At 54.4% G+C, this 25,955-nt stretch overlaps 1 protein-coding gene across 1 annotated transcript in view; it reads left to right on the top strand.

The window, feature by feature from the left end:
- The window catches only part of LOC104470737 (otoferlin-like), a gene marked incomplete at both ends in the record, with an annotated part of 30,381 nt that overhangs the window by 569 nt on the left and 3,857 nt on the right, over window positions 1-25,955 (top strand). Inside the window, 33 exon segments of the mRNA XM_010085771.1 lie at window positions 1-64; window positions 670-754; window positions 1,618-1,702; window positions 1,704-1,766; window positions 2,988-3,174; window positions 3,514-3,700; window positions 4,280-4,503; window positions 5,434-5,542; window positions 6,125-6,308; window positions 7,531-7,651; window positions 8,279-8,379; window positions 8,838-8,928; window positions 9,486-9,602; window positions 10,791-10,943; window positions 11,392-11,581; window positions 11,948-12,072; window positions 12,457-12,591; window positions 13,037-13,198; window positions 14,104-14,223; window positions 15,291-15,452; window positions 15,737-15,899; window positions 16,771-16,901; window positions 17,610-17,639; window positions 18,263-18,400; window positions 18,948-19,014; window positions 20,447-20,571; window positions 21,258-21,392; window positions 22,254-22,391; window positions 23,391-23,518; window positions 24,066-24,236; window positions 24,862-25,022; window positions 25,696-25,803; window positions 25,806-25,831. Coding sequence (XP_010084073.1) covers window positions 1-64; window positions 670-754; window positions 1,618-1,702; window positions 1,704-1,766; window positions 2,988-3,174; window positions 3,514-3,700; window positions 4,280-4,503; window positions 5,434-5,542; window positions 6,125-6,308; window positions 7,531-7,651; window positions 8,279-8,379; window positions 8,838-8,928; window positions 9,486-9,602; window positions 10,791-10,943; window positions 11,392-11,581; window positions 11,948-12,072; window positions 12,457-12,591; window positions 13,037-13,198; window positions 14,104-14,223; window positions 15,291-15,452; window positions 15,737-15,899; window positions 16,771-16,901; window positions 17,610-17,639; window positions 18,263-18,400; window positions 18,948-19,014; window positions 20,447-20,571; window positions 21,258-21,392; window positions 22,254-22,391; window positions 23,391-23,518; window positions 24,066-24,236; window positions 24,862-25,022; window positions 25,696-25,803; window positions 25,806-25,831 — 4,186 coding nt within the window.

The raw sequence follows: 25,955 nt of genomic DNA, 5'->3' as shown, positions 1-25,955 counted from the left end.
GTACTTCGTCTTCGACTTCCACGTCCCCCCAGACGTCATGTTCGACAAGATCATCAAGCTGTCTGTAAGTGAGGAGGTTGTGTTGTTCTTTCTGTGGGGCTTTGGGTGAAACCAGCCCATTTTGCCTCTGCGCTGGGGATGGGTCCTTGATGCGAGACCCCCAGCAAGAGCCGAGGGGTTTGGTCCTACGAGCCTCGCCTCTTGTGCAGACCCCCGGTCCCTCTTGCTGACACAGAGGAGGGCGATGAACAAGATTTGCGTATTCACTGTCCAGAGCACGCTAATTAGGAGTATCCGTGTCTGTCCCATGCACAGAGCAGCTGTACGATTTCTCCCACAAAGGGAATTAGATCCTAGATTCTGAGCATCCTAAAGACCCTTCCTTCAGGTAGAAGTCCCAGTGTTTGTTCCCATAGTGGCTGGAAAACTGCATCTTTGTTCAAAGATTAGTTTCTTTGCATTTTTCTTTTGTTCAGTCCAAGTATACACTTGCTTGGAATACTGCTAAGCAAGAGCTGCCAACCCCACCGTGCCTCTTAGTGTCCTTCTACAGACCGAGGGAAACGTGTCAGCTCCTTTCCCATCTGACGCTGAACCCTGTTATATGCTCCCAGGGCATGGGGAAAAAAGAAAAAAAAATCTGACTTGTTTTCCCCTCTCAATTGCCAGGTGATCCACTCAAAAAACCTCTTGCGCAGTGGGACTTTGGTGGGCTCCTTCAAGATGGACGTTGGAACCGTTTATACCCAACCTGGTATGTGAACGCTGTTTGGAACGTGTCCTGCGTGCCTGCAGGGGTGGCCAGCAGATGGTCAGGGGGGACCTGAAGGGAGCATCTGGTCTGGTTCCTGGCTCCACAGAAGGCTGAAGTCTTTCTAACACCATCCAAAAGGCACCTGAGACCTCAAAGGCTTAGACTCATAGAATCATTTAGGTTGGAAAAGACCCTTCAGATCATTGGGTCCAACCATTAACCCAACACTGCCCAGCCCACCACTAAACGATGTCCCTAGGGCCACATCTACACGTCTTTAAATACCCCCAGGGATGGTGACTCCCGGTTGTGGAGGCTCCACTCCCCTTCAGACAGTTTATCCCATTGCTTCTCTGTCTTCAGCGTGAGACACGTAGAATCACAGAGTCCTAGAACGGTTTGGGTTGGAAGGGACCATGGGGGTCATCTAGTCCAACCCCCTGCAGTGGGCAGGGACATCTTCCTCTAGCCCAGGTTGCCCAGAGCCCCATCCAACCTGACCTTGAATGTTTTCAGGGGTGGGGCATCTCCCACCTCCCTGGGTGACCTGTGCCTGTGTTTCACCACCCTCAGTGTAAAATATTTCTTGCTTATATCTAGTCTAAACCTCTCCTCTTTTAGTTTAAAAACCATTACCCCTTGTCCTATTGCTACAGGCCCTGTTAAAAAGTTTATCCCCATCTTTCTTGTAATGAAACATCTTTGTAATGACTTTTTCAGGGGCTTCTGTCTGAATTCCTCACACTTGAAGGTGTCCCTTACACATATCTTCAGATCCACTCAAGTGGAAGGACGTTTCCAGTCCTTGCGGTAGTTGCTGTGTCTCATTCTGACAAATGACTGTCTTGTCCCCTGGCTTCCAGAGCACCAGTTCTACCACAAATGGGCCATCCTTTCTGACCCCGAGGATCTCACTGCCGGGCTGAAGGGTTACCTGAAGTGTGACATCTAAAGGGGACAACATCAAGACACCACACAAAGCCAACGAGACGGACGAGGATGACATTGAAGGGTAAGGATCTGCAGAGCAAGCTTCACTGAGATATTTTTGGGGAATGACTTCTCACGTCTCTTGGCCTTGGATCATACAATGCGGACAGCAGCTCTGCCACATCAGGCTGGGAGCCCCCCTCCCTCCCATACCCACCTTGTGCAATGAAATCAGAGGCGCCAATAAGTTGCTTTTCAGTGAGAGAATGGATGGCAGGTTACTGGTGCAAATCCAGGTCATGCCAAGGACAGACCAGTCGTTTCTGTCAGGTCAGACCATCTGCTGGTGGTTGAGCTCTCTGTACCAACACCAGCCTGATGTCAAACAGCTTGATGTCCCCACTGTTTACCCGGTGTTCCAGTTGACCCTTGGATGGGAAGATGAGATGGGATGGGAAGGTGAGGTGAGATGGGATGGGCTCTCATCACCCACTGCCCAGGCAAAGCAAGGAGGTCTGGGTGAGGTTTCCCAGGCTGCATGGGTGGGCAGGGCTTTGTGACTCCCCAGAGCATCTAAAAGACCATGGAAGAAAAATCAGGAGAGTTTAAAACGTAGTTCCAGACCCAAAATTTTTCAGGTTGATTAAATATCTCCAAGTGCACCTCTCAGCCTCTCACCACATGGCCAGAAACACAGACTAGCAGCAAAGTACTACTGCAGCTTTCTTGACTTGCTCTGGATCGGTGGGCTTGAGGCACCACCTGGACTATTTTGGGTCATTGTTTCATGCTGTTGTGGTGATATTATTCTGCTTTTTCATGGACTATTCCAGCAATTCATCTAGAAATTGTTTTGTTCATCTCCCATGGCTCTCACTTCTTCCCCCAGGAGAGGAAAGCCACCAAGAAAAACAATTTGGTGGAGTTCAAGTCTCACCCCAAAATAATCACCCCGGCTCCCTTTGTGTCCTGATTAAAGAAAAGAGGTTCTTCTAACATCCCATTCATTTAGATGTCTAAATTAGTCTAATTGTCCCCTAGACTCCAGGGACAGTAATTATTATATCCCTTTAGTGGAATGTATGTTGTCCCAGGGGCACCTCAAGGCACCACCCCACCCCAAAGCAGGAAGATGGGCAGAAACAGAACGGCAATAAAATGTATGGCTGCAGAAGCAGTCATCTTTCCACCTCCACAGAGCCTGTGCTCAGAAAGTGGGGTGGCTTCTCCCTCTTTGCTAAGCCTCCTCTGACAAACCACCAGCCCCAGCAGATGTTCTCAACCCTACCTGTTGACGTTGCAGGAACCTTCTCCTCCCGGACGGGGTCCCTCCAGAGAGGCAATGGGCTCGTTTCTACATCAAGATCTATCGAGCTGAGGGGCTGCCCCGGATGAACACCAGCATCATGGCCAACGTGAAGAAGGCTCTCATTGGGGAGAACAAGGACTTGGTAGACCCCTACGTGCAGGTGGTCTTCGCAGGGCAGAAGGTGAGCAAGCTGCGTGCGATACCGGGGTGACCTTGGGAGGTGACATGAGCGAGACCAGCCATTGGACAGGCGGCCAGAGATGAGCTCAGTTGTCCTGGCATGAAGATGCTGAGATTTAGGTCAAAGCCACCTTCTTTGCAAGGTTTCCCCTCTCTTGTGCAGGCCATGATGGGTTTGCAGTGCTCTCCAGTTGAGGAAAGGAGCTGGTTACTTGGGAGAGGAGAGGCACGAGACAGAATGCATGTTTCCTTGGTCATTGGCAAGGGAGAAGTTCAGGTTGTGAGGGATGGCTTGGGAGCTCAAACCCTTGTCAGACATGGATCTCCTCCCGCTCGGCAGGGGAAGACATCCATACAAAAAAGCAGCTATGAGCCTCTCTGGAACGAGCAAATAATCTTCACAGAAATGTTCCCCCCGTTGTGCAAGCGGATAAAGATCCAGATCCGAGACTCGGATAAAGTCAATGATGTGGCCATTGGTACCCATTTCATTGATTTGCGGAAGATCTCTAACGAAGGAGACAAAGGTAAAGCTCAGGTTGGGGGGCAGGCTGAGCTACCTTCTTCAGACCAGAGAGATGCTACTTTGGGGCAGAGAGTCAGCAAAAGAGCCTAGGCTCCTTCCCCTGGAGATAGCCACTTCTTGGTGTGCAGCTGGGGGGGCTTTGACTCACTGCGGTGGCCTTCTGAGGTCACTGGACATGCTCTTTGGAAACCAAGCCCTGTCACGAGCCTCCAGCCTCCCCCTTGGAAGCAAAGACACCCAAAACAAAAAAAAATTCATTGGATAAGCATCTGAGAGGCTCCACCATTCATGCACACGTGAACACATCAACATATGTAGGCAGGACCAGTGTGGAACCAAAGATGGCTCTAGAAAGGGGACTAATGGGGGGGTTCTTCTTTCTTGACTCTCACATTGGGTAACTTGCCCAACGTGTGGGTGCACTCGTGCATTTCCATGCCCACACACATGCATATTCAGGCCTGTGTCACCATACACAGACCAGGAGAGTGATGCCCATCCGTGAGTTTGTATCCTGAGGTAAAGACATGCCCTTCTCCTTGCTCATCCCTTTCCTTACCTGGTGTCTGCTCTGCTGCAGGCTTCCTGCCCACCTTCGGCCCCGCGTGGGTGAACATGTACGGCTCCACTCGCAACTACACCCTGATGGACGAGCACCAAGAGCTGAACGAGGGGCTGGGCGAAGGTGTCTCCTTCCGGGCCAGGCTTCTGGTGAGCCTTGCCGTGGAGATCTTGGACACCAGCAACCCGGAGATCAACAGCTCCACCGAGGTGCAGGTCGAGCAGGCCACGTCCATTGCTGATGTAAGTCACCCTGACCCTACAGCTGCCAGGGGTGAGGCTTGGGTCTCGGACCTCTTGGTTGATTGTCTTTGGTCTCACCAACCAAGGATTTCATTTAGCATATGTTCTGGACCCTGGGGGATCCAGAATGAATGCAAACCTTGCAAGGATTTTATATTTTATGATAATTCAAATGCTCACCTCTCTTGGGAGGGCTGGGCAGAAGGAATACCTGAGTGAGGGAGAATCCTAAACTTTCAAGATGTTTCTCCAGTTGGGTGTTAGGAGAAGGCTCTTTGTCCTTCTCTAATGCCAGCTGTCTCACTCCTATCCTGAAGATGAGTTTCAGACAGAAGCCAAGAATCTAATCTATTTCCCAACTAATTCTGGCTGAGTAAAACTGGGCAGAGAAACTGAATGGCTGTTTCCTGATAAGAGAAGCCCCACCAGCTTTAGTCCTGACGTGTAGAGCCCACAAGGCTCTGCGTAAACAGGCACAGCCAGGCTTGTCCTACCTGGAGATGCCCACACATGTGAAGATGAGCCATGGGAGTGGAGCAGAAACCATAGAACCACAGAATGGCTTGGGCTGGAAGGGACTTTAAAAATCGAGTTCCAACCCCTCTGCCATGGTTCAGTGTGGTTTGATTAGTTTAATTTGTGAGTGAACTCAGGCTCGTATTCCTGAACGTCCCCTAGACAGTCCCTCAGGTGCAAGGGGTGACTGATCTCAGCACATTGAAAAGTTAGGCTGGAATATTTAATTGAAGACTCTGCAGAGAGGCTGGGCGAGAGAAAACCCTCGTGGTCCCCTTGGAAGCCCCAGCAATGACACCTCACCTTCAAAAAACCCCTGAGGGTGCTCAGAGGTGCCAGGTGATGCACCCCTCAGCCCAAGGAGACCTGTCCCTCTGTCTGACTTCAGCCCTGATCCCCTGGTTTCTCCTGCAGAACTGCACAGGGAAGATGGAGGAGTTCTTTCTCTTTGGAGCCTTTCTGGAAGCTACCATGATCGACAGGAAGATTGGTGACAAGCCCATCAACTTCGAGGTCACAATAGGTTGGTTGTTTTTTAGTGGTTTTATAGAATCCCAGGATGGTTTGGGTGGGAAGGGACCTTAAAGCCCACCCAGTGCCACCCCCTGCCATGGGCAGGGACACCTCCCACCAGCCCAGGTTGCCCAAAGCCTCATCCAGCCTGGCCTTTTGAAGCGTGCTTGTCAGGAAATGCATGATACAATGCTGAGAGCAGGATTTCTTCCCCATATTCTGTCTCAACGCATGCTAGAGCATGCAGAGTTTTCACATTAAGGAGACGGTGATGGTTACTCTACTTGGGGCCCAAAATCACCTATGGTGTGCATCCTGTGCTGCAGCCAGTGGAGCTGCTCCATCTCTCACCACGGCTTTGTGCCTCCTGAGGCTGGCCACCAAGGGAATGATGTGTATTCCTATGGGACATGAGCGGGGACAGATGCCCATCACTCATTTATGGTTCCTGGGCATGGGTTCAGAAAGTTGAACTCCACTGTCCCCCATGGTTCCTGCAGAGAAAACTTCTCCCCGACCTGAATTAAAGCCAAGAGACTGAGACCAATTGGAGTTACAACCCTGTGACTTTATTTCACTTTTTTTTCTTGAGGTAACTATGGGAACCAGATCGATGGCATGACCAAACCCATCCTGCGGAGGAAGAAAGAGGGAGGGGATGGGGACGAGGAGGAATCCGAGCTGCTCCAGAACTCAAGTGAGGATGAAGGTGATGAGGATGGAGACCTGGTCTCTGTTTCCTCGTCTCAACCCATGAAGCCCCTGGTCACAGACAGGTGAGCGCATCCCCCTGGCCACCAAACTGCCACTGGGCAGAGATGTGGCTCTCGGTTCCGACACGGGCTGATCTGTCAGTGGGAACTTCCACAGACTGCCAAGCCTTAAAAGCTGTGCGAGGTCACAGCCACGCAGAGGGGAGAGGATGCAAAAAGCTGCTGGAAAAAGTTCTTGAGAATGTGTTAGGCAGGAGACTGGGATAGAAAACGCGAAATACTCTGAGTCTCCCCTTTGCTTAAGGTCATGGACAGCCACACGCTGGTGTTGGACAGAACCAGGACTGTCCCAAGCGTCTGGATCAGAAAGCCCCAAACTGCCTGGGATTAGCACGCGTGTGTTGGGATGTCTGGGCTGGGCTTCAGCCTGGATTTGCATACAAAGGACCAGTACTAAGGAGAGCTAATTGGATTTGACCTGATGAGAGGTCAAAGAGGATTTTAACCGTGTTATACCAGCAGATAGATGTTAATAGAATTAACTGGCTGACTTAATTCAGCTGGGAAATGAAACACTGAATCGAGGGCGTTTGTGCTCCAGATAAACGTGGGAGTTTCCTCACTTGCTCGCCAGCCCCATGTCCAGGTGAATGACAATGGGGATGAGAAGCCCCGATGTTTTGTGAGCCTGTCCCCTGGGCTCTGCTGCCATGCTCTCCCCCCTCCATCTCCATCCCCTGGGTGCTGGGAGTTTTTTTTCTCTGCTGACATCTCCTGGCTCCCGAAGGATGAGCTGAAGCTGGTGTTTAACCAAGGGCGATCCCAGGTGCAGCGGGGCCTGCAGTGGCTTTGCACATGGCCAGGCATCAACCCATTCTTCAGCCTCATCCTCCCTTTAACTGTGCCACAACTATTGCTGCTCCATCCCACCAGCAAGGGAGACCTGTCAGCTCTGCCAAGGGCAGGGACCTGGGGACTGTGGGAGATGCTCCCCAGCATCCAGAAAAGGGTGTTACTGCTTCAGTTTCCCTTGTGCCCCTGCTCACGCTGCTGCCAGGCTTCGGGCGAGGTCGTGGGAGTGGGAGCTTCTCTAGTTTCTCTCTGGGCCACCAGGTCCGAGATGGTAAATTTGCAATTTCTGGGCACTGCACCCATCCACTTGGGTTGGAAGAAACCTTGAAGACCATCGAGTTCCCCCCCCCGCCATGGGCAGGGACACCTCCAGGGATGGGGCATCCACAGCTTCTCCCTGGACAACCTATCTCATTTCTTCTGCCTTCTGCAGGAACTACTTCCACCTGCCATACTTTGAGAAGAAGCCCTGCATCTATATCAAGAGCTGGTGGCAGGACCAGCGCCGCCGCTTGTATAACGCCAACATCATGGACAAGATCGCAGACAAGCTGGTCAGTATGTGCTGGGGAGGGAAGGAGGGATGGAGGGGGACAGCTCAGGGCATGGGGCACATCCAGGCTCCCTGCGCATCTCTGCAGCTTGTCACAAAGCAGGGACAAACAGTGCAAGGACCCACTAGTGACCTTGGGCCAGAAAAGGGGGGAGTTTCCCCGTGCTGAATGCTCCACAATGTTCAAATCCTGAGAGCTCATTGAATTTTCTGTGGGTCAGCACCAGGTGTCCCCACCAAAGGGAGCAGGAGCAGGGTGGCTTTGTCCCCCTGGGCTGCAGGGGAGAACCACTTGTGTGGCAGAGCCTCCTTGACAGTCTCAACTAATTCCCGAGGAACCTTGGTGACAGCTCCACGTTGGCAGGGTCCCAGCAGGATCTGCAAAGGGAGAGCCTGGCGGGTCCACCCAAGATGATGATGAGGACCTTGGCCAACTGGTCTCATGGAGGGCAGTGGAGCCATTCCCATCACCCAGAGCCAGGTCCCCACAGCCCTGAGTGGTCTGGAGAAGCAGCAGATGTTTCCCACTGGCAGCCCCCACAAGGGGTGGTTGGACCTTGGGGGGACCTTGCCCCACCACCGGGCTCTGCCCCACCGCCCCTCACTGCTCCCCCCATTGATGCTGCAGGAGGAAGGGCTCAACGACGTGCAGGAGATGATCAAGACGGAGAAGCCACACCCGGAGCGTCGGCTCCGAGGGGTCCTGGAAGAGCTGAGCAGTGGGTGCTTGTGAGTAGAAGATGGGCAAAGGTGGCACATTGCAGATCCCAGGTCTCTGCAGGATTGTGGGCAAGGTTGGGAGCATAAGCCCACCTTGCTTCATCCTCTAGATGATGGGCAAGTCTTTCATTGCATTGGCTCAACGCCATGTGAGCTGCCTTCTGGCCCGGAGCATGGGTGAGGTGGTGCTTATACCTGCTCCCCAAAGACCCCAAACCCGTGGTGAAAGCCTCTGTCTTGTGGCTTCCAGGGGCTGGTATGTCATCAGCACCTGCGCTCCATGCATGGCAGTCATCATTGGGTGCAAACAGGCCACTTGGCCACGATGGCGTTGCAAATTGGAGGGGAATGAGGACATTTCCCTCCAGTGACATGTCCTGCTGCTGACAGGCACACAGCCAGTCACAGCTCCGTGGGGAGAGCCTGAGGGTTCCCATGGGATTCATGCTGCTTGCTTTTTCCACCAGGCGCTTCGTGACGTTGGCTGACAAGGACCAGCATCACTCTTCCCGCACGAGGCTGGACCGCGAGAGACTCAAGTCCTGCATGCGGGAGTTGGTGAGTGGGATTCAGGCAGGGAGGAGGAGGAGGAGGGTTCATGAGCTGGGGCTGGACCTTGTCAATGCAATGGGGAACTTTAGTCCATAGGTGTGCTGATAAGCAGGTGGCTCATCCAGTTGGCACAGCCAAGGACACCAGCTGCAGCAGCCAGCAGCATCCCACAGAGCAATGAATTAACATGTGAAAGCCTCCACGTCCCCTTTTCTGAACTGTTGGGTGCTGAATTGCAGCAGGGTCAGCAGAAGGGGAGAGACTCTCCTTAACACCAGGCTTGAAGCCCCCCCAAAATGCCCTGAGCACAGGTGACACCTCTCTGTCCCACGTACCTTCCGCTGGGACAGACGCCTCTGTGCTGTCCAGGGCCCTCCCTGCATCCTGCTGAGGCTGATGAACGGGTGTCAGAAGTCCCATCACCAGGATGCACGTGGTGGGATGAAGGCATCTGCCTCCTCACCACCCTTTCCCAAATGCTGGGGACCCACCTGGAGCTGCTCCCTTCTCCGTGCTCCATTCTGCTCTTGCTGATGTGTGTCCTGGGCTCCCTTTAACCGCAGGAGAACATGGGGCAGCAGGCCACCACTCTGCGGTCACAGGTGAAGAGGAACACCATGAAGGACAAGCTGAAGCTGGTGCAAAACTTCCTGCAGAAGCTCCGGTTCTTGGCAGAGGAGGTGAGTTCCTCCATCTGTAGACAGCGTTAGCTGGGTCAGCACATGGCAGCAGCACCTGGGATGGATGGAGACCTCTCTGCAAACCCTGTAGGCATGGCTCTTGGTGCAAGGAGCCGCTCCAAGTCTACACACTGCCCTGTGCTTCCCAGGCTTGCCTGTGCACTGCTGAGTTGGAATGGGGCAGCACTGGAACAAATTTAAGAGCCTTTCATAGAATCACAGAATGGTTTGGGCTGGAAGGACCTTCAAGACCATTCAGTTCCACTCCCTGCCATGGGCAGGGACACCTCCCACTAGCCCAGGTTGCTCAAAGCCTCAGGTAAGAGAGAACAGTCCTGTATGTTGGAGTTGCTTGCAGCATTTCCAGACGAAACCTTTTCCAAACATTTTCCAAATATCTGCAAAATATTTTTCCCTTCTTTCAGAAAATCACACTATTCCTCTGATATTTTTACAGTTTAGGATGGGGTCAGCGTTGGGGGTTCCTGCCTCTCGTGGGAGCTGTAGCTGTTGCACCTCCTGTTCTCTTTTCCCATGGTGGGCCCCCAGCCTCCACTAAATATCACTTATCACAGCAAGGACTGCCTGGGCTTGGACTCGCCACAGCAGGGTATAAATCAGACCGTAAGGTGTGATGGGGCATGTCCAGATGGGGAACCTCTTCTGTAGTAAGGAATGAAGGTGTGGCCCCAGCCCTCTAGTTCCCATGGCCACTGGATGAAGAGAGAAGGAAAATATTTAGTCTTCTAATCCAAAATTTTATTAATTTTTTTTTTTTTAACTAGAACAAATGTAATTCCCAAGGAACCTTTGTGGCAGCTCAGTGCTGGCAGGATCACAGCAGGATCTGCAAAGGGAGAGCTGGGCAGGTCCAGCCAAGATGGTGTGGACCTTGGCCAGCTGGTCTCACGGAGGGCAGTGGAGCCATTCCCATCGCTCAGAGCCTCTCAATTTCTTTCCTGTGAGGCTTCACCCTGCTGAGCTTACCTCTGAGCAGCTTTTCTTAAGCAGAAAAGCTCCTGCAGTGGGGAGGCTCAAAACCCTTTCAACAGCCCTGTTGTGGCAATGGCCACAGCCATCTCCTGTGGCATCTGTTGAGCTTGCCTGCAGAAGGTCTCCAGCCCCGCTAGTGCCTCAGTGGTCAGGAAGAGCCAAGACACTGACAGGGCTCTTTGCTGCTGTTCGCAGCCCCAGCACACCATTCCCGACGTCTTCATCTGGATGATCAGCAACAACAAGCGCATCGCCTACGCCCGCGTCCCTTCCAAGGATATCCTCTACTCCATCGTGGATGAGGAGATGGGCAAGGACTGCGCCAAAGTCAAGACCATCTTCCTCAAGGTGCTGGTCTGTCTTCCCTGGGGGAGCTGCAGCCAGGAGGAGGGAGATGGAGGAAGGACAGGCTGGGAGGATGGGAGATGAGAGCTGTGTGTCCAGTTTTGCTGGGGCTTGAGTACTGGGCAAAGCAGACCCATGATCTGCTGGTAGGGGTGGAAGTCTGCTGCTGGGAAGGGTGAACCATTGACCTTACCCAGCTTGGTAAGTGAGAAATGTCTGGAAGGAGAGAGGTGTTTGGTCCAGCTGGCCACAAAAGAGAATGCTGGCTTAGAAAAGAGGAGTCCAACATGGTGGGAAGAAGATAATGCATGAGACAGAGTAGGGTCATGATGCAAAGTAGGGCTGGGTCCCTGGTTTAAGGGGCAGCAGTCCAAGCGATGCACCAGGAGGGGTTGAATGCTGCAAGAGGTGGTCTGTCCATCTCACGTGAACTCCTCTGTCCTTTGCCCAGCTGCCTGGGAAGAGGGGCTTTGGACCTGCTGGCTGGACAGTCCAGGCCAAGATGGAGATGTACTTGTGGCTGGGTCTCAATAAACAGCGCAAAGACTTCTTGAGTGGCCTGCCCTGTGGTTTTGAGGAGAAGAAGACCCCCAGAGGCCAAAATCTGCCATCCTTCCCACCCATCAGCCTCCTTTACACCAGTAAGAACTTCCTGCCTGCAGCAAGGCTGGGGTCAGGACATGGCGAGGGCGGGAGGGACCCTGGCTGGGCACCACTTGGACCAAGGGCTTCCAGGAGCTAAGGGGGAAATCATTCCAGTTGTCCCAGTCTGAGGTCCCACACTGCTCCCATGGGGAGCTGGGGTGTGGAAGCTGTGCACCCTCTTCCCTACCCCATTCATAGCTGTCGTTCTGCACACCATGAGCAGGACACGGAGGAAATCCATATCCGCTCAGGACTCATGCTTTGAGTCTCTGTCCTTCATCCATGCTGTCCCTCAGCAGAAGCATGTCCTGAGACCTCCAGGGTTGCATATCAAGCTGTCTCCCTTCCCCTCTCTCTTGCAGAGAAGCAGGTTTTCCAGCTGCGAGCCCACATGTACCAAGCCAGGAGTCTATTTGCAGCCGACAGCAGTGGCCTTTCGGACCCCTTTGCACGAGTCTTCTTCATCTCCCAGAGCCAGTGCACCGAGGTGAGCACCAGCTCCTGACCTGGAGAGCTAGGCTCTGGTGTTGCACATCCCATCAGCTCGCTTCGTGACTGCTGGTGAAGCAAGGATGAGGTTGATTGTGGGGTCCTGTGGTGGGAAAGCAGCTGTGGCACTGGGGCTTGACTCTCTCCAGGAGCCCCTTCCCCAGGAGGACCTTCGTGACGTGTCCCCCTGCACCAGCACGCAGCTATCCCACGATAATCCCTGTGGTTATGGTTCATGAGAGTCCTTGGGAGATACTCCACGCCTCAGTGGTCCAAACCAGTTGTGGAGCAGCGCAGGAGTGCTGATGGGCAGCTGAGACCAACGCCTGGTCTGCTGCTCTTGCGCAGGTTGGAGTGGTAAGTCCCTCTCCCCTTCTTCCAGGTTCTCAATGAGACCCTTTGCCCAACCTGGGACCAGCTGCTGGTCTTCGACAACGTGGAGCTGTATGGAGAAGCCCACGAAATGCGGGATGACCCTCCCATCATTGTCATTGAGATCTACGACCAGGACACGGTGGTAAGCTGAGTCCCAGCAAAGGGAAATGTTTATGGTTTAGATGCTGTGATCCCTCCTGAGTCGGAGGCCAGGCAGAGGATGCAGCTTTTCTCCTCACCCTTGGAAGATGGTTCCCCCCCCATCGCCCGTGGTGTGAGCAACCTCTGCTGCTCATTAGAGCTCAGACTCAATATCTTATTTTTGGAGAGTGAAGCAAGAACTTTTGTGAGGCTGGAGGCAAGGAGACGCTACCTGAGTCTTTCCCTTTAGAGTAGCTGCTGAGCCCTGGTCTCCTTGCTGTCCCAGCCACAGGCCACCTCCTTCCCCTCACCTGAAGAAGCCAGGAGTGAAAGCTGGCGTTGAGCTTTGGTGTCCCATGGTCCTGTTCTGACCATGATGCTGTGGGGCTACCTTGAGGGACCTCACGTTGGGTCACCAAACCCAAGCGCTCTCTTCGCCTCTCCAGGGCAAAGCTGACTTCATGGGTCGCACCTTTGCCAAGCCGGTGGTGAAGATGTCCGATGAGCACTACTGCCCCCCACGCTTCCCCCCGCAGCTGGAGTACTACCAGATCTACCGGGGCAACTCCACGGCGGGCGACCTGCTGGCTGCCTTCGAGCTGCTCCAGGTACCGGCTGGCCAAAGCCACCCCAGACCGGGGGAGGGAAGGGATGGGGTGGAGGGTTGTAAGGGTGTGGGGCTTAACCTGTGCTCGTATATCTTAGGGGCTGCAAAGAGCAGCAGTTCATACATCCTAGAAAAGCTGGAAGGGTTTAGCACAGCTGCTAACCCAGTGAGAGGGCAGCTCCTGCCCAGTTGTGCTGGTCAAGGTGATGGGCAGGGAATTGCAGGCATCCCAGTGGACAGACACCCCACTAAAATGTTGTGTTAGCCCAACTCTGCATCATCAGCCCACTGAAATGTTGTGTTAGCCCAAAGTCTGCATCATCAGCCCACTGCAATGTTGTGTTAGCCCAAACTCTGCATCATCAGCCCACTGCAATGTTGTGTTAGCCCAAACTCTGCATCGTCACTGGGATACAGGTGATGCCAATGGGCGTCTTGGTGCTCTCAGCGATGCCAGTTGGAAGGTCTCAGGAGAAAGGGATGTGAACTCATAGCAGCGTCCCAAGAACATGGTGACATTTTATCCGCACAGTCTGGGGGGTAGCAGAGCCTTGCAGGCTGCTGCCGAGCCTGGTGTCCCCCGCCCCATGGGGTTTGTCCCCTCTCCTTTGTCTGCCAAGGCAGATGCTCATCCAAGCCCTCTTTTTTCCCCCAACTTTCCTCCCAGTGGGGGGGTTTCTCTAGGGACTGGCTCACGTGGGCTGTTTGATGTCCCTCATACCCTGGGTTGGAAATGGGACCTGAAACCTGCCCCTGGGCTGAGCTCTTGGACCATGTCTCCATCTCTTCCCACCCAGCCCGAGCAGATGCAGCTCCTTGCAGGAGGGAAAGGAAAAAAACCTGCTTCCCAGCAGCTGAGCGCCATCTCAAAGGAACAGAGCCTAACCCAGGCTGTATCTCTTCCAGATTGGCCCTGGGGGCAAGTCAGACCTGCCTCCAATCGATGGCCCCACAGACATGGACCGGGGCCCCATCCTGCCGGTGCCACTGGGGATTCGGCCGGTGCTGAGTAAATACAGAGTGGAGGTAACTGCCTTGGAGCACCAAATGTCCGTGATCAGCGTTGTGTGGGGCGGGAGAGCCTGTCCATGGGTGTTTGGAAGTCAGGAGGGATCTCTGAGGCTTTGATGACTCACTGGGCACCAGGACCAGATGTCTGCACTGCCAGGATCCATCTGTACCATCTGCCCGGGGAATGAGGCTGCAGCAGCCCTAAAAGAGCAGGGAACTGCATCACTCCTTGCTGTCTTATGTGTGGGCACCGTAGCAAGTGGCACTTGGGCTGCAGTGCAGTGCGGGGCACGTTGGGCGCCCGTGCACTACATCTGTGTAGGTCAGGTAAGATGCATCCCACCAATCTTGGGCATCAAGGGCAGGATGCCTCTCATGTATCTGTAGATATCTAAAGGGTGATTGATCCCATCAGGGTCCCTCTCCCTTGGTTGTCATGGTGGATGGGGGTGATGCAGGCAATACATCCATGGTTGTAGGTATCTCTGCTTGGGTGGGATGCTGCTGACCAGATCTCTAGAGACATCCTAGCTCCTGGTGTTCCAGACAATCGTGTGTGGTTAAATAAATCGTATTCGTCTGGTGTGCAAGGTGGATACAGCCATGGGAAATCAGGAGGTGGAAAAATCTCAGTTTAGGGGAACTTTTTTGATCGTGGTGGCAGTCTGTTATCCCAAGAAGGGAAAGGGAAGGTTCCCCAGTGATACTGGTATTATTTTGACAAGATGATGCCAGTGCTGAATCAAGAGCCACTGTGGATGGACAAAGCTGGTCTGGTCCTGCTCTATGGAGTCCCGAGGCAGAAGAAAACTGGGAAGGGAGAAAGGCAGAAAAGGGAGCTGAGGGCAGCGTGTTGGAGATCTTGGGCTGCTGCAGATGAGGCATGGGGTGTCAGAGGGAGACTGTGCTGCAGCCCTGAGCCACATGAAGGAGGAGAAGATGCTTCAGGGATCCACCACTGCCCAGGCGATGACATTTGCCTTGGGGTCCCTGCTCCTGGGGGAGATGGAGAACACCTCCTTTGGCTCCAGCCAGGGGCAGTCCCTCTCACATTCATACCCTTCCTTCTCCTCCTGCCCTAGATCTTGTTTTGGGGGCTGAGGGATCTGAAGAGGGTGAATCTGGCCCAGGTGGACCGGCCGCGGGTGGACATCGAGTGTGCTGGGAAGGGGGTGCAGTCAGCCCTCATCCAGAACTACAAGAAGAACCCCAACTTCGGCACTTTGGTCAAGTGGTTTGAAGTGGTGAGTGTTTCCTCTTCCCCCTGAGCCCTTAACTGAAACCCAGATTTTCCAGAACCCAAACCATGGCTCCTACCCCCTTACTTCACCTTCACCATGACAATGGAGGACATGAGCTCCATCCCACCTGGTGATGGCCTTTCTCTGAGGTCTTTGCTGGAGCTGCTCTAGACCTCTTCCTCCAACGCAATCCCTGCTTTAGTCCCTACTGGCCTTCCCAGCTCCCAAGGAAGACATCCCCCAGCCCACACTCAACCCTTGATAACCCACACACCTTTGCTTCCCAGGACCTCCCGGAGAACGAGCTGCTCCACCCACCCCTCAACATCCGGGTGGTGGATTGCCGGGCTTTCGGGCGCTACACCCTGGTGGGGTCCCACGCCGTCAGCTCCCTCCGAAAGTTTATCTACCGCCCACCAGATAAGAAAGCCCAGCACTGGAATATGACAGGTACCAGGCTTGGGCCATGGGGACCTGGCTGGTATGGGTCGTCAATGGGGCACGGAAAACAGGGAGATGGGTTGGAGGGACTATGGGATGTTGGCTGAGGAAGCAGCGCTTCAGGGGCTGGGTCAAGGGGGTGAGAAGGCACAGGGTGAGGCCAGATTTTGTGATCTGTGGGTCTCACTGCATGCTTCCCCTGGTACCTGTAAGACAAGAAAGCCTGGTTCACCTCTAACATCTCTGCGGCTTCATGACTCTGCACTCCCCAGATGTTCCTCAAGACTGGGAGGTGAATTTGCCATGCTCCATGCTTGCTGCTGCTAGATTATTGATTTTTCTACTAGAAAGCTAGTTTGGGGCTGGGGGTGGCTGCCTTCTCAATCCCAACCACCACCCCATCTATCAGAGAACTCCCCACAACAAAATCCATCACAGACCCACTTTCCTTGCACCCAGCCAAGGGCTTGGTGGGCCGCAGGGATTGCCCCTCTCCTGCCAGCCCTGGGTAGAAGCGGAGGCTCTCTTGCCTGGGCAGGGACAAGAGGTCTGTGAGGGGATTGCCAAGGGCCATCCCTGGTCCCAGCTGGAAATCTCGACCTGTGGTTGTGTCCATGCCAGGTGGCACTTTCAGGGCGGTCATCTTCTCTGCTTGTTCTCCTCTGGACACTGGTACAGATGAAAAAAACCTAATCCTTTCTCATCATCTGCTTTCCTTTGCTATGGAAGGGTTTTTAATCATGCTTTAAGGGTCTGTGCTCCCTTCTTCTGCTCTTCTTCATGCATCACTCCTGCATGAATTCTGTAGGATCTCACCTGAGCTCTCAATTTCTCCTCTACACTATCCTTCTCTCTTGTTCTTTCTCTGTCCTCTGTCCAGCCAAACACCTCAATGGCTATCTGGCAATGGCCAACGGGGCCCATCGCTCTCGCCCCGCAGGAGAGATCGTCGTCAATATGGAACCCGAGGTTCCCATCAAGAAGATGGAGACGATGGTGAAGCTGGAAGCTGTGAGTATTCATCTGCCAGCACCGCTTTGGCACCTCTTTCCTCACTCAATTGCCAGGCTTTGAGGGATTCCACCCAAGGAATCCAAGGCCGGCTGTACAGCAAACCAGAGCGGTATGGACACGGCAGATGCGCCTGGCATAGAGCTGATCCAGGCACATGGGGTCGATCTGAGGCTGCCAAAGCTCTTTAGAGCTGTTGTGCTCGCCCTGGGACTGAGACCCAAACTGGCCAATGGTCTGTTCCATCCCATGCACGGCATGGCCAAGAGAGAGGTGAAGGACTGTCCAGAAGTTCTCTCTCTTGCTCTGGGTCATCTCTGTCTGGGTCGTCTCAGTCTCTCGGACACTCAGGCTCTTGTCTCCTTTCCGGGATTGTGATTTTGGGACTCTCCCTGCTCTGGGATCATTAGCTGGGAATGGGCTGAGCCTTGGTCATTGGGTGGTGAGCAGTACCACTGTGTATCACTAATTTTTAGATTTGTATATACTACTATTATCATCATTTTCAATTTTGTTATAGTTTGGTTTTTAAACTGTTCTTATCTCAACCCATGAGTTTCTTTTCCCTTCACCCCTTTAATTCTCTCCCCCATCCCTGGGAGGTGGGAGGGTGAGCGAGAGGCTGTTGAGTTTTGCTGCCACCCAGGGTCAAACCACAACAATCGCTAACCTGCTCTCCTCCCTGTTCCTTTCCACCCCGGGCGGCAGAACTCAGATGCGGTGGTGAAGGTGGACGTGGTAAGTGATGGATCTGCTCTGCATCCCTCCTCCCCACCCCTCCACCCCCTACCCAACCTTTCTGTGGGGCTTTCAAGGGACCATCCGTCCTCACCAACCCCGAGATAGGTGGGGACCAGCCCCCAGGGCAGGGACAGAGCAGCATTGTCTCATCGATAGACATGGCGGTGGCCTGGTCCGTGCAGACTGGGCAGCTCTTGTGGACCAGCACTTCTCAGCCCAGCTGTGCCAGGAGGAGCAGGGCAGGCAGCACCCTGGGGGAGATGCCAGTTATTCCCACCACAACCAGACCCCAGCTGCAAAAAGCTTTATTGCACCGTGAAGTGGACCTGGGGTACTTTGCTGGGCAGAGGGAGGGTTGCTACCCTGTGATGGTCAGGATGCATGGGTGAAAGGGATGGTGGAAAGGAGGGGATGTCCTGGGACATCTGACACCGTGTCTCCATGGAGCCTTGGGCATCTTGCTGCTGTGTGGCTGTAAAAGGGGGAAAGTGCTAATGAGGCCACCCTCAGCCAGGTTCTGCCATCTCGGGTCCTTCACCCACCACCTTTGCCCTTCAGGGGATGTTCCACTTTCGTCTCATTCATCTTCTTCTGTGTCTTTGCTTCCCTCGTCGCTGCAGTCTGAGGAAGAGAAGGAGAAGAAAAAAAAGAAGAAGAAAGGAGGAGGAGGAGGAGAGGAAGTGGAAGAGGAGGAGCCAGACGAGAGCATGCTGGACTGGTGGTCCAAGTATTTTGCTTCAATTGAGACCATGAAGGAGGTGGGTGCAGGGCAGAGGAGGGTGTATGGGGGGCAGGAGGGGGAGAGGAAAACATATTTCCAGCTTCTTCCACAGGCTTGGGGCTGTGCTGCTTTCCTTGCTAACCTTGCCTGACCGCCAGCGGGGTTTTTTTTTTACCTGGCAGAGCTGAGCTGGATTCATTTTCTTATGAATCCCAGAATGGTTTGGGTTGGAAGGGACCTCAAAGATCATTGAGTCCCAGCCCCTGCCATGGGCAGGGACACTTCCCACCAGCCTGGGTTGCTCAAAGCCTCATCCAGCCTGATGCTGAGTGCCCTCAAGTGTGGCCAACTCTTCCTTGAGTGCTCTGGGTGGGCTTGGTGACTGGTTTGTACTGGGACACGGATATTTAACAGCATCGGTGCTGAAGGCTGCACTGAGCAACTTTGATCGCTCCAGCACTGCCAGAACCTCACTGGCAGCTCAGATGGGGAGAGGGAGCTGTGACCCTGAGCTGGGTATTGCCGGGGAGCACCGAGACCTGGGCACAAGCACCCACTCCCTGTTCGCTTTCTTTCTCCCCCAGCAGCTCCGGCAGCAGGAAGCAGCCGCAGCAGAAGCAGAGGAGAAGGAAGAACTGGAGATTGCAGAGGGTAAGCAGGTTGTGAACAAGAGGGAGCATTAGGGAAAGGTGGGACCAGGGCTTCTCTTGGTGCTTGGGCATCTCTTCTGGAGCCTGGCGCAGCTCTTCTGCCACACCAGATGCTCACATTGTGTTGTGTATCCCTGTTAATAATCCCCGTTAATAATGGGATCCCTCTTATTGTCCGAGGAGTTTTTTGTGCCATCACAAGTCAGTTTGTCATTAAAGTCCTGTCCCTTTGGCCATGTAGATGTGCAGGCTGTAGGACTGTGTGCTTGAAGTCTGTTGAGCACAGCAAGTGATAGATACTTCTAGATCACCTCCCATGGGGTTTTCCATCCTTGTTTTGCAGGAGGCTTAAACTTGTCCATTTGCAGCCTGGAACCTCCATGCCAGTCCCACCAGTGGGGCTTGGAGGGGTTTCCCTGGGGACTTTCACCCATACTCCCCATATGTCCCATGTCCCCGTGACAGTGGGTTGTTGTCACACCCGAGCAATGCAAAATCCATTTGCTGAGAAAAATCCAGAGCCTGGTTTATTTTGGAAAACTCATCTTCATATCATGAGAAAGATGAGGCCAGGTCTTGCTGAGCTTGGAGACACCTCAGAGCATCTTCTTCCTGGGCTTGCTGTCACATCAGGGCTGCTGGGGGGTGTCTTGTGTCCCCCATTGTTTTCTTTCTGAGGAGGATCCATTTCCCCCTGGCACTCCCATTCCTTCCTCCTTTCCTCTTCCCCACTGTCTTTGTCATCCATCTGTCCCCATCCGCATCACCCAGCGGTCATGAAAGCCGGCAGAGGCAGTGAGGGACGGGGATTGTAGAGGGGTGGGAGAGGCTTTCTTTGAACGTGCCTTTCCAGGCAGCCCGGTCCCGTACCGTCAGTGTCCCTGGCTGGTGGCTGCTCTGACTGGAGCCCCCAGCAGCCTGTGCCTGCAGCTGGTCATGGCACCTCTCTGCAGGGGCAGCAGCCCGTGCTCTGGTGCTGAGCATCGGGCACCGTCCCCTCTGCGGTACCCAGGTGGGGTTTTATTCTCCAGGCTGCACATAGCAGGAAAGGGCTGCAGCAGAAGGAAGAGAAGGAGATGCTGTGGGCAGGACCAGGTCTTCTCACTGCTGTTGAAGCTAACCAGAGCCTAGCACTCTGTCCATGTTTTGTAATCCTCCAAACTTCTGCTCTGGAAGTTCCCTGCAGAGACCTCTGGGCTCCTGGGGATGCTGTGACCTGCGCAGCAGTGGCCAGAGCCAAGGAAGAACAGGAGAGGGCTGGGATGGGGCTTGCAGGCAGCTGGCAGCTTTCATGCTTCTCCCGTTTGAAGGACTTTGATCAAGTCCCCCCCTCCCTGTCTCCTCCACCCCTCCTCATCCTCATCTCCATCTCCTCCCTCCCCGCCGCTTCCCCGCGGACTCAGAGATCAAACTTGATGACTCTCCCATGAAAGGCTCCAAGGGGCAGGTGAAGAACAAGGAGAAGCCCAAGGCACCCAAAGACGATAAGAAAAAGAAGCAACAGTCCGCTCCCGAGCTTCCCGAGAAGAAGAGCAAGCCAAAGATCGACGAGCTGAAGGTGCGTGTGTCGGCAGGGGAGGAGGATGCTGCCTGCTCGGGGGCAGGCTGGAAGTCTGGCAGGATAGCAAGATGGCATTCCCAGCCATCTAGGGATCAGGGCAGGATGGATCCACCCTGCACGAGAGGCACCTGGCCTGTCCAAGGGGTGTCTGACCCTAGGGGAGATGCACCTTGGCACTGCCAGCTTCTCTCCATGGTTTGAAGGACTCAGAGGTAACGAGCTTTAAGAAAAGGGTTTGCTCGGGGATAGGAGCATCCTTGGGGCAGCTTGGGGGTGTCCTGGCTGGAAGGGAGAGTTTTCCAGGCTGGCCATGGCTGGCCCAGCCGGGGCTCGGGGCAGGGATGGGCTCTGGTTCCATGTACCAGTGGTACCCAATGGCCCGTGGGATTCACTGGGGTCAGTCTGTGGTTCTGGGGTTCAGAAGGGGGTTAACCCTGGGTCTTGCATGGAGTGGGGGATAGCTGTCTCGTCCATTCCACTGGGCTTCCCTCTTGTACGTTGCCAGTTTGGGAAGGTACTTGTGGCAGCAAGGTCCAACCCAGTGACCCTGGAGATCCTTTTCCTTCCTAGGGAACCAGGCATTGGGAGCTAAGGTCTCCGTGTGCCCCCTGAGTTGCCTTGGGCAGTCCCTGCGTCTTTTTTTTTTAACCTAATTCCCCTCCTTCAACTTTCTATCATCTCAGGTCTTCAACAAAGAGCTGGAAACAGAGTTTGATAACTTTGAGGACTGGCTGCACACCTTCAACCTGCTCCGGGGGAAGATTGGGGACAACGATGACAATGCAACAGAAGAAGAGCGGATCGTGGGGAGGTTCAAAGTGAGTTGGGTGGCTGGGCTGGGCCAGGGGCAGCTTGGGAAGCCCTTGCCAGCAGGTTTCTCTGCTGAAGCTGGCTTAGCAGGAACGGGTTGGATGCAATTAACATCGACCCAGCGGCAGGCACCTTGCAGGGAAGGAAAGCATCCAAGGATAGCCCCAGAAGTGGCAATCTGCAGGCAAACAGATCCCTGGTGGTTCTTGCAGAAGGCCAAGGGAAGAGCAGCTCCTCTTTCTTGCCCACTATGGCAATAAGTCATGCCTTGGGTTACCTCTGTGAACCATTTTGCACCAGTACCAGTCACCTGGGCTCACGGCCATGTTGCACCATTGCCACGACCCAGGCAATGTAGGAGCACATCCCTCAGCTATAGGATTCCTGGACAGGAACCTTTTTGAGGGTGTGATCCTGCCCAGGTGAAGCCTGTTTTGCCCTTTCTTTGCCTAGCAGAGGAGTTGAGCAGGCGGTTCCCCACCTTAGCTGGGATCGATGCTTGGGGAGCATAGAAATCAGCCGTGTTTCGTGCTGTTGTTCCTCCACTTTCCAGCCCATCCCTTGTCAACCCTTTTATTCCCAATGCTTTTGTCCTCCCATCAGTTTTAACTCTGGGAAATCCCTGTCCGTGAGCACCTTGCCAGTTTGGTTCCTCTGCAGGCTTCCTTCCCTTTGGCCAATTTCTCTGCTCGTGGCTGGAACCCTTGAAGAGGTGCTTGTACAGTGGGGAATTTCCCAGATCTGGTGTTGTCTGCTCCAGCACGGGGCTAGGAACAGGGATATTGCCTGGGTGCTCAGGAGGGGTGGGCTGGGCTGGGTCTGCGTACCCCGAGCCCCCGGGCAGCAGGACTCTCCTTCCCTCGCACCAGGGCTCCATGTGTGTCTACAAAGTGCCGCTGCCTGACGATATCACCAAGGAGGCAGGATACGACCCCAACTTCGGCATGTTCCAGGGGATTCCCAGCAACGACCCCATCAACGTGCTGGTCCGAGTCTATATTGTGCGGGTGAGTATGACTGTGGTGTGGCGTGGCATGATCCTGCGCTCCCTTCCACGGCACACAGCCAGGAGTGGGTCCCAACGCCGTAGGGATGTTCTTTTTTTTCTTTTTTTGAGCAGAACGGGAGCTGTCAGGGTCTCGTAGATCTGGCTGAAGGGCATGGCACCTCCTTGAGCATGCACCGAGTCGTTATTGATCTGATCCAGCTAATGCACATTTTTTATATGGAGTGTGCTTTGGAAAAAGTCCTTTCCTGACCCCTACACTGGTCATCCTTGTGTCCCCAGGCATGCGAGCTGAGGTGCTGTAGCCAGGCACGTGAGAGGGATCTCAGTCCTGCGTAAAGCACCCGGGCCACTCTTTGTCACCACCTTGTCCCGGTGTTGTGCAAATGGAACCTACTTTCAGCTACGTTTCCCGCTAGCCCAGTTCTCCATCAGTGCTGCATCCCGTTGCCCAGTGGGGGGACGAGCCTCCCATCCATCACCAACAAACTGGGGCTGCAACGGACCTGAGCAGCACCAACAGCCACCAGGACTGTCTGGATGAGTCCTCCTGGCTGGGTGTGTGCCACGATGGAGAGTTTGGAGATAGTCACCCCCTTTATGGGAAGAAGCCAGAAGCCCTTGGCCCTAATGTAGAGAGTGAAGAGGGCATGAGGGGAAGGGGGAAGTCTCGCTGACATCTTGGTCAGGTTGCTGCTTTGGGTCTTTCTTTAGAGGAGCCTGTTTCTTTCCCCTGATAAAGAGATGCTAAAGGAGACTGTGGTTATGTCTCTCTGAGGGGAAACGACCAGCCCCAACCCCTCCCCAGACTGGGACAGGGATTATCACAAGGCAGGGTTTATCCCCAACTTAAACCAAGACACTCTCTTTAGGTGGGGACCAAGGTGCTTAGCCACATGCCTATGGCCAGGCATGGCCAGATGGTCTCAGGGATGGAGAACGGGGCCATCCCTGAGGTCAGCGGACGGCACTGGAGTATCATCGCATCTGTTCTCTGCAGGCCACAGACCTCCACCCAGCTGACATCAACGGGAAAGCCGACCCCTACATTGCCATCAAGCTGGGGAAGACGGATATCAAAGACAAGGAGAACTACATCTCCAAGCAGTTGAACCCTGTTTTTGGAAAGTGAGTTGCCCCAGCCCTGTTACCTGTCTACACCTGGGAGGGGTGAGCTAAGCCTAAGCCAAGCTTGCCAGCCCTTGGACCTGCGCCCTGGCCATCCCAGAGCTGCTGCTTGGGCTCCAAAGATTCATCACACGGAACTTTCCTTGCAAGCTGTGTAGGGCATCCTCATCTCAGCCATCTGTCCTGCTTTGCCAAGCGGTGTGGTCAGTGCAGTACAGGGTGTTTAAGAGACATCTGTATCTGATCAAGGTGAAGCATCTACTTTAGGAATCATTAGACCTGGTCTCCAGCCTGCCTCTCCCCTGACACACAAACTCAGGCAAAGGGCTATTGGAGCCATCACCATGTGCCACCTCCTGCCCAGGGCTGCTGGATCTGAACGAGCTCATGCAGAGATTTGGTTAAACCCCCTACTTTGGGTGTCCTGCAGTGGTAGATGCAAATTAAACACTGTCCACAGGCTGGAGCAGACCCACCTCACCCATGTGTCCAGCTTGAGTAGGAGCCAAAACCTTCAACAGATTTTTTTCTCTTTCTCCTGGCCTAGATCCTTTGACATTGAGGCCACCTTCCCCATGGAGTCCATGCTGACCGTGGCGGTGTACGACTGGGACTTGGTGGGCACTGACGACCTCATTGGAGAGACCAAGATTGACCTGGAGAACCGCTACTACAGCAAGCACCGAGCTACTTGTGGGGTGTCGCAGACTTACTCCATGTACGAGCAAAGCTTTCCCTCCCCAACCTTCTGCCTGGACCCATCTTCCACGCCAAGCCTAGATCTCCTTGTTTATTCATAGAATCACAGAACAGTTTGGGTGAGAAGGGACCTTAAAGCCCACCCAGTGCCACCCCCCTGCCCTGGGCAGGGACACCTCCCACCAGCCCAGGTTGCCCAAAGCCTCATCCAGCCTGGCCTTGAACCCCTCCAGGGATGGGGCATCCACAGCTTCTCCTCCACAGCAGAGGAGCGTGTGCTGTACCCTCACTCTTACGGCAGATTTTGTGACCAAGGCAGCAGTGGGGTGGGTTGTAAGGAGCCCAGGGCAGGGAGGAAGGGACTGGGGGACACTGGTGGAACTGGGAATTTCAGGTCTGAGCCAGCAGAGTACAGGGACTGCGGTGGAAGGGGCTGGGGTGGAAGGAAGGATGTTGGCAAAGTCTAGACTGCGGGAACAGAGGGACCTAGTCTGAAGGTTCACACTTTCTGCCCCAGATCCTTCCCCTGTGAATCCCGGGTCCTTCATGGCAGTAGCGGGTTTTTTTGCTGGCAGAGGGGAACAAAATCACATTTTCCTCCAAATCTTGCTGCTGCTTCCCTGACCTTGCTGTCCTGTTGGCAGACACGGCTATAACACCTGGCGTGACCCCATGAAGCCCTCCCAGATCCTGTCCAAGCTGTGCAAAGAGGGCAAGGTGGATGGGCCGCACTTTGGGCCAGGAGGAAGAGTGAAAGTTGCCAACAGGGTCTTCACCGGCCCTACGGAGATCGAGGATGAAAACGGTACCAGCCCCATGGGATGAAGGGTGTGGAGGGGGATCTGGGGTGTCCCCTCATCATCCAGGATTGGAGACGTGTAGTGGCCCCATCACCCCAAAGCAGCATGGCAATCACTCTTCATCCACCACCTAAATGGACCTTCCAGTATGTGACCATGGTCTTAAAGACCACCCAGGCCAGTGGGCTGCTCTCAGAGTCACTCATGGGCATCCATGGCAGAGCGTCACCAAAGCTGCCTTTGAGAATGTCCTCCTGGAAGTGTGTGCCCAAGGAGCAAGGAAGACATCCCACCCTGCCCTGCCCAGGGTTTAGGAGGCCATTCTCCATGTGACCGCGTCCCCAAACAATGGTGGTGTCCCAGCACTCGTGTGCTCACGAAAGATGAAGGCAGGAGGGGTGCAGAAGAGGAGGAGAACATGGTCAATGGATATGGAGCTGGGAAGATGCAGACTGGGAGGGGATGTGGACCTTCTGTAAGTGCCTAGGGTCAGCGAGAGGAGGAAGAGGAGTTAGGAGGTGTTGGCTGAAGGACAAAGTGTACGCGAGGAAATGGAGAGGAGTAGCTAGCTGGCAGTTCTGCTCTCCTGGAGTGTAGGGGTGGTAGAGCAGGGTTGTTGGCCATCCCTGGTGCCTCTCTGCCCCGGTCTCCCAGCTCAGCCCCCCTTTGCCCGCACAGGTCAGAAGAAGCAGACGGACGAACACCTGGCCCTGACCGTGCTGCGCCATTGGGAGGACATCCCCCGGGCGGGCTGCAAGCTGGTCCCCGAGCACGTGGAGACGCGGCCGCGGCTGACAAGCCAGGCATCGAGCAGGTCCTCAAAAGTCCCAGAATAGAAGCAGCCCACGCTGCGGGGCTTTGCAGAGCCCCCAAGCATGGAGCAGAGAGGCCAGCTGGGCAGACCAGCTGTAACACACCTTGTCGTGGGCAGCGGAGGT

The sequence above is a fragment of the Pterocles gutturalis genome, unplaced genomic scaffold (assembly GCF_000699245.1).
Source record: "Pterocles gutturalis isolate BGI_N339 unplaced genomic scaffold, ASM69924v1 scaffold22970, whole genome shotgun sequence".
Lineage (NCBI taxonomy): Eukaryota > Metazoa > Chordata > Aves > Pterocliformes > Pteroclidae > Pterocles > Pterocles gutturalis.
This window is presented reverse-complemented; position numbering and strand designations above follow the sequence as displayed.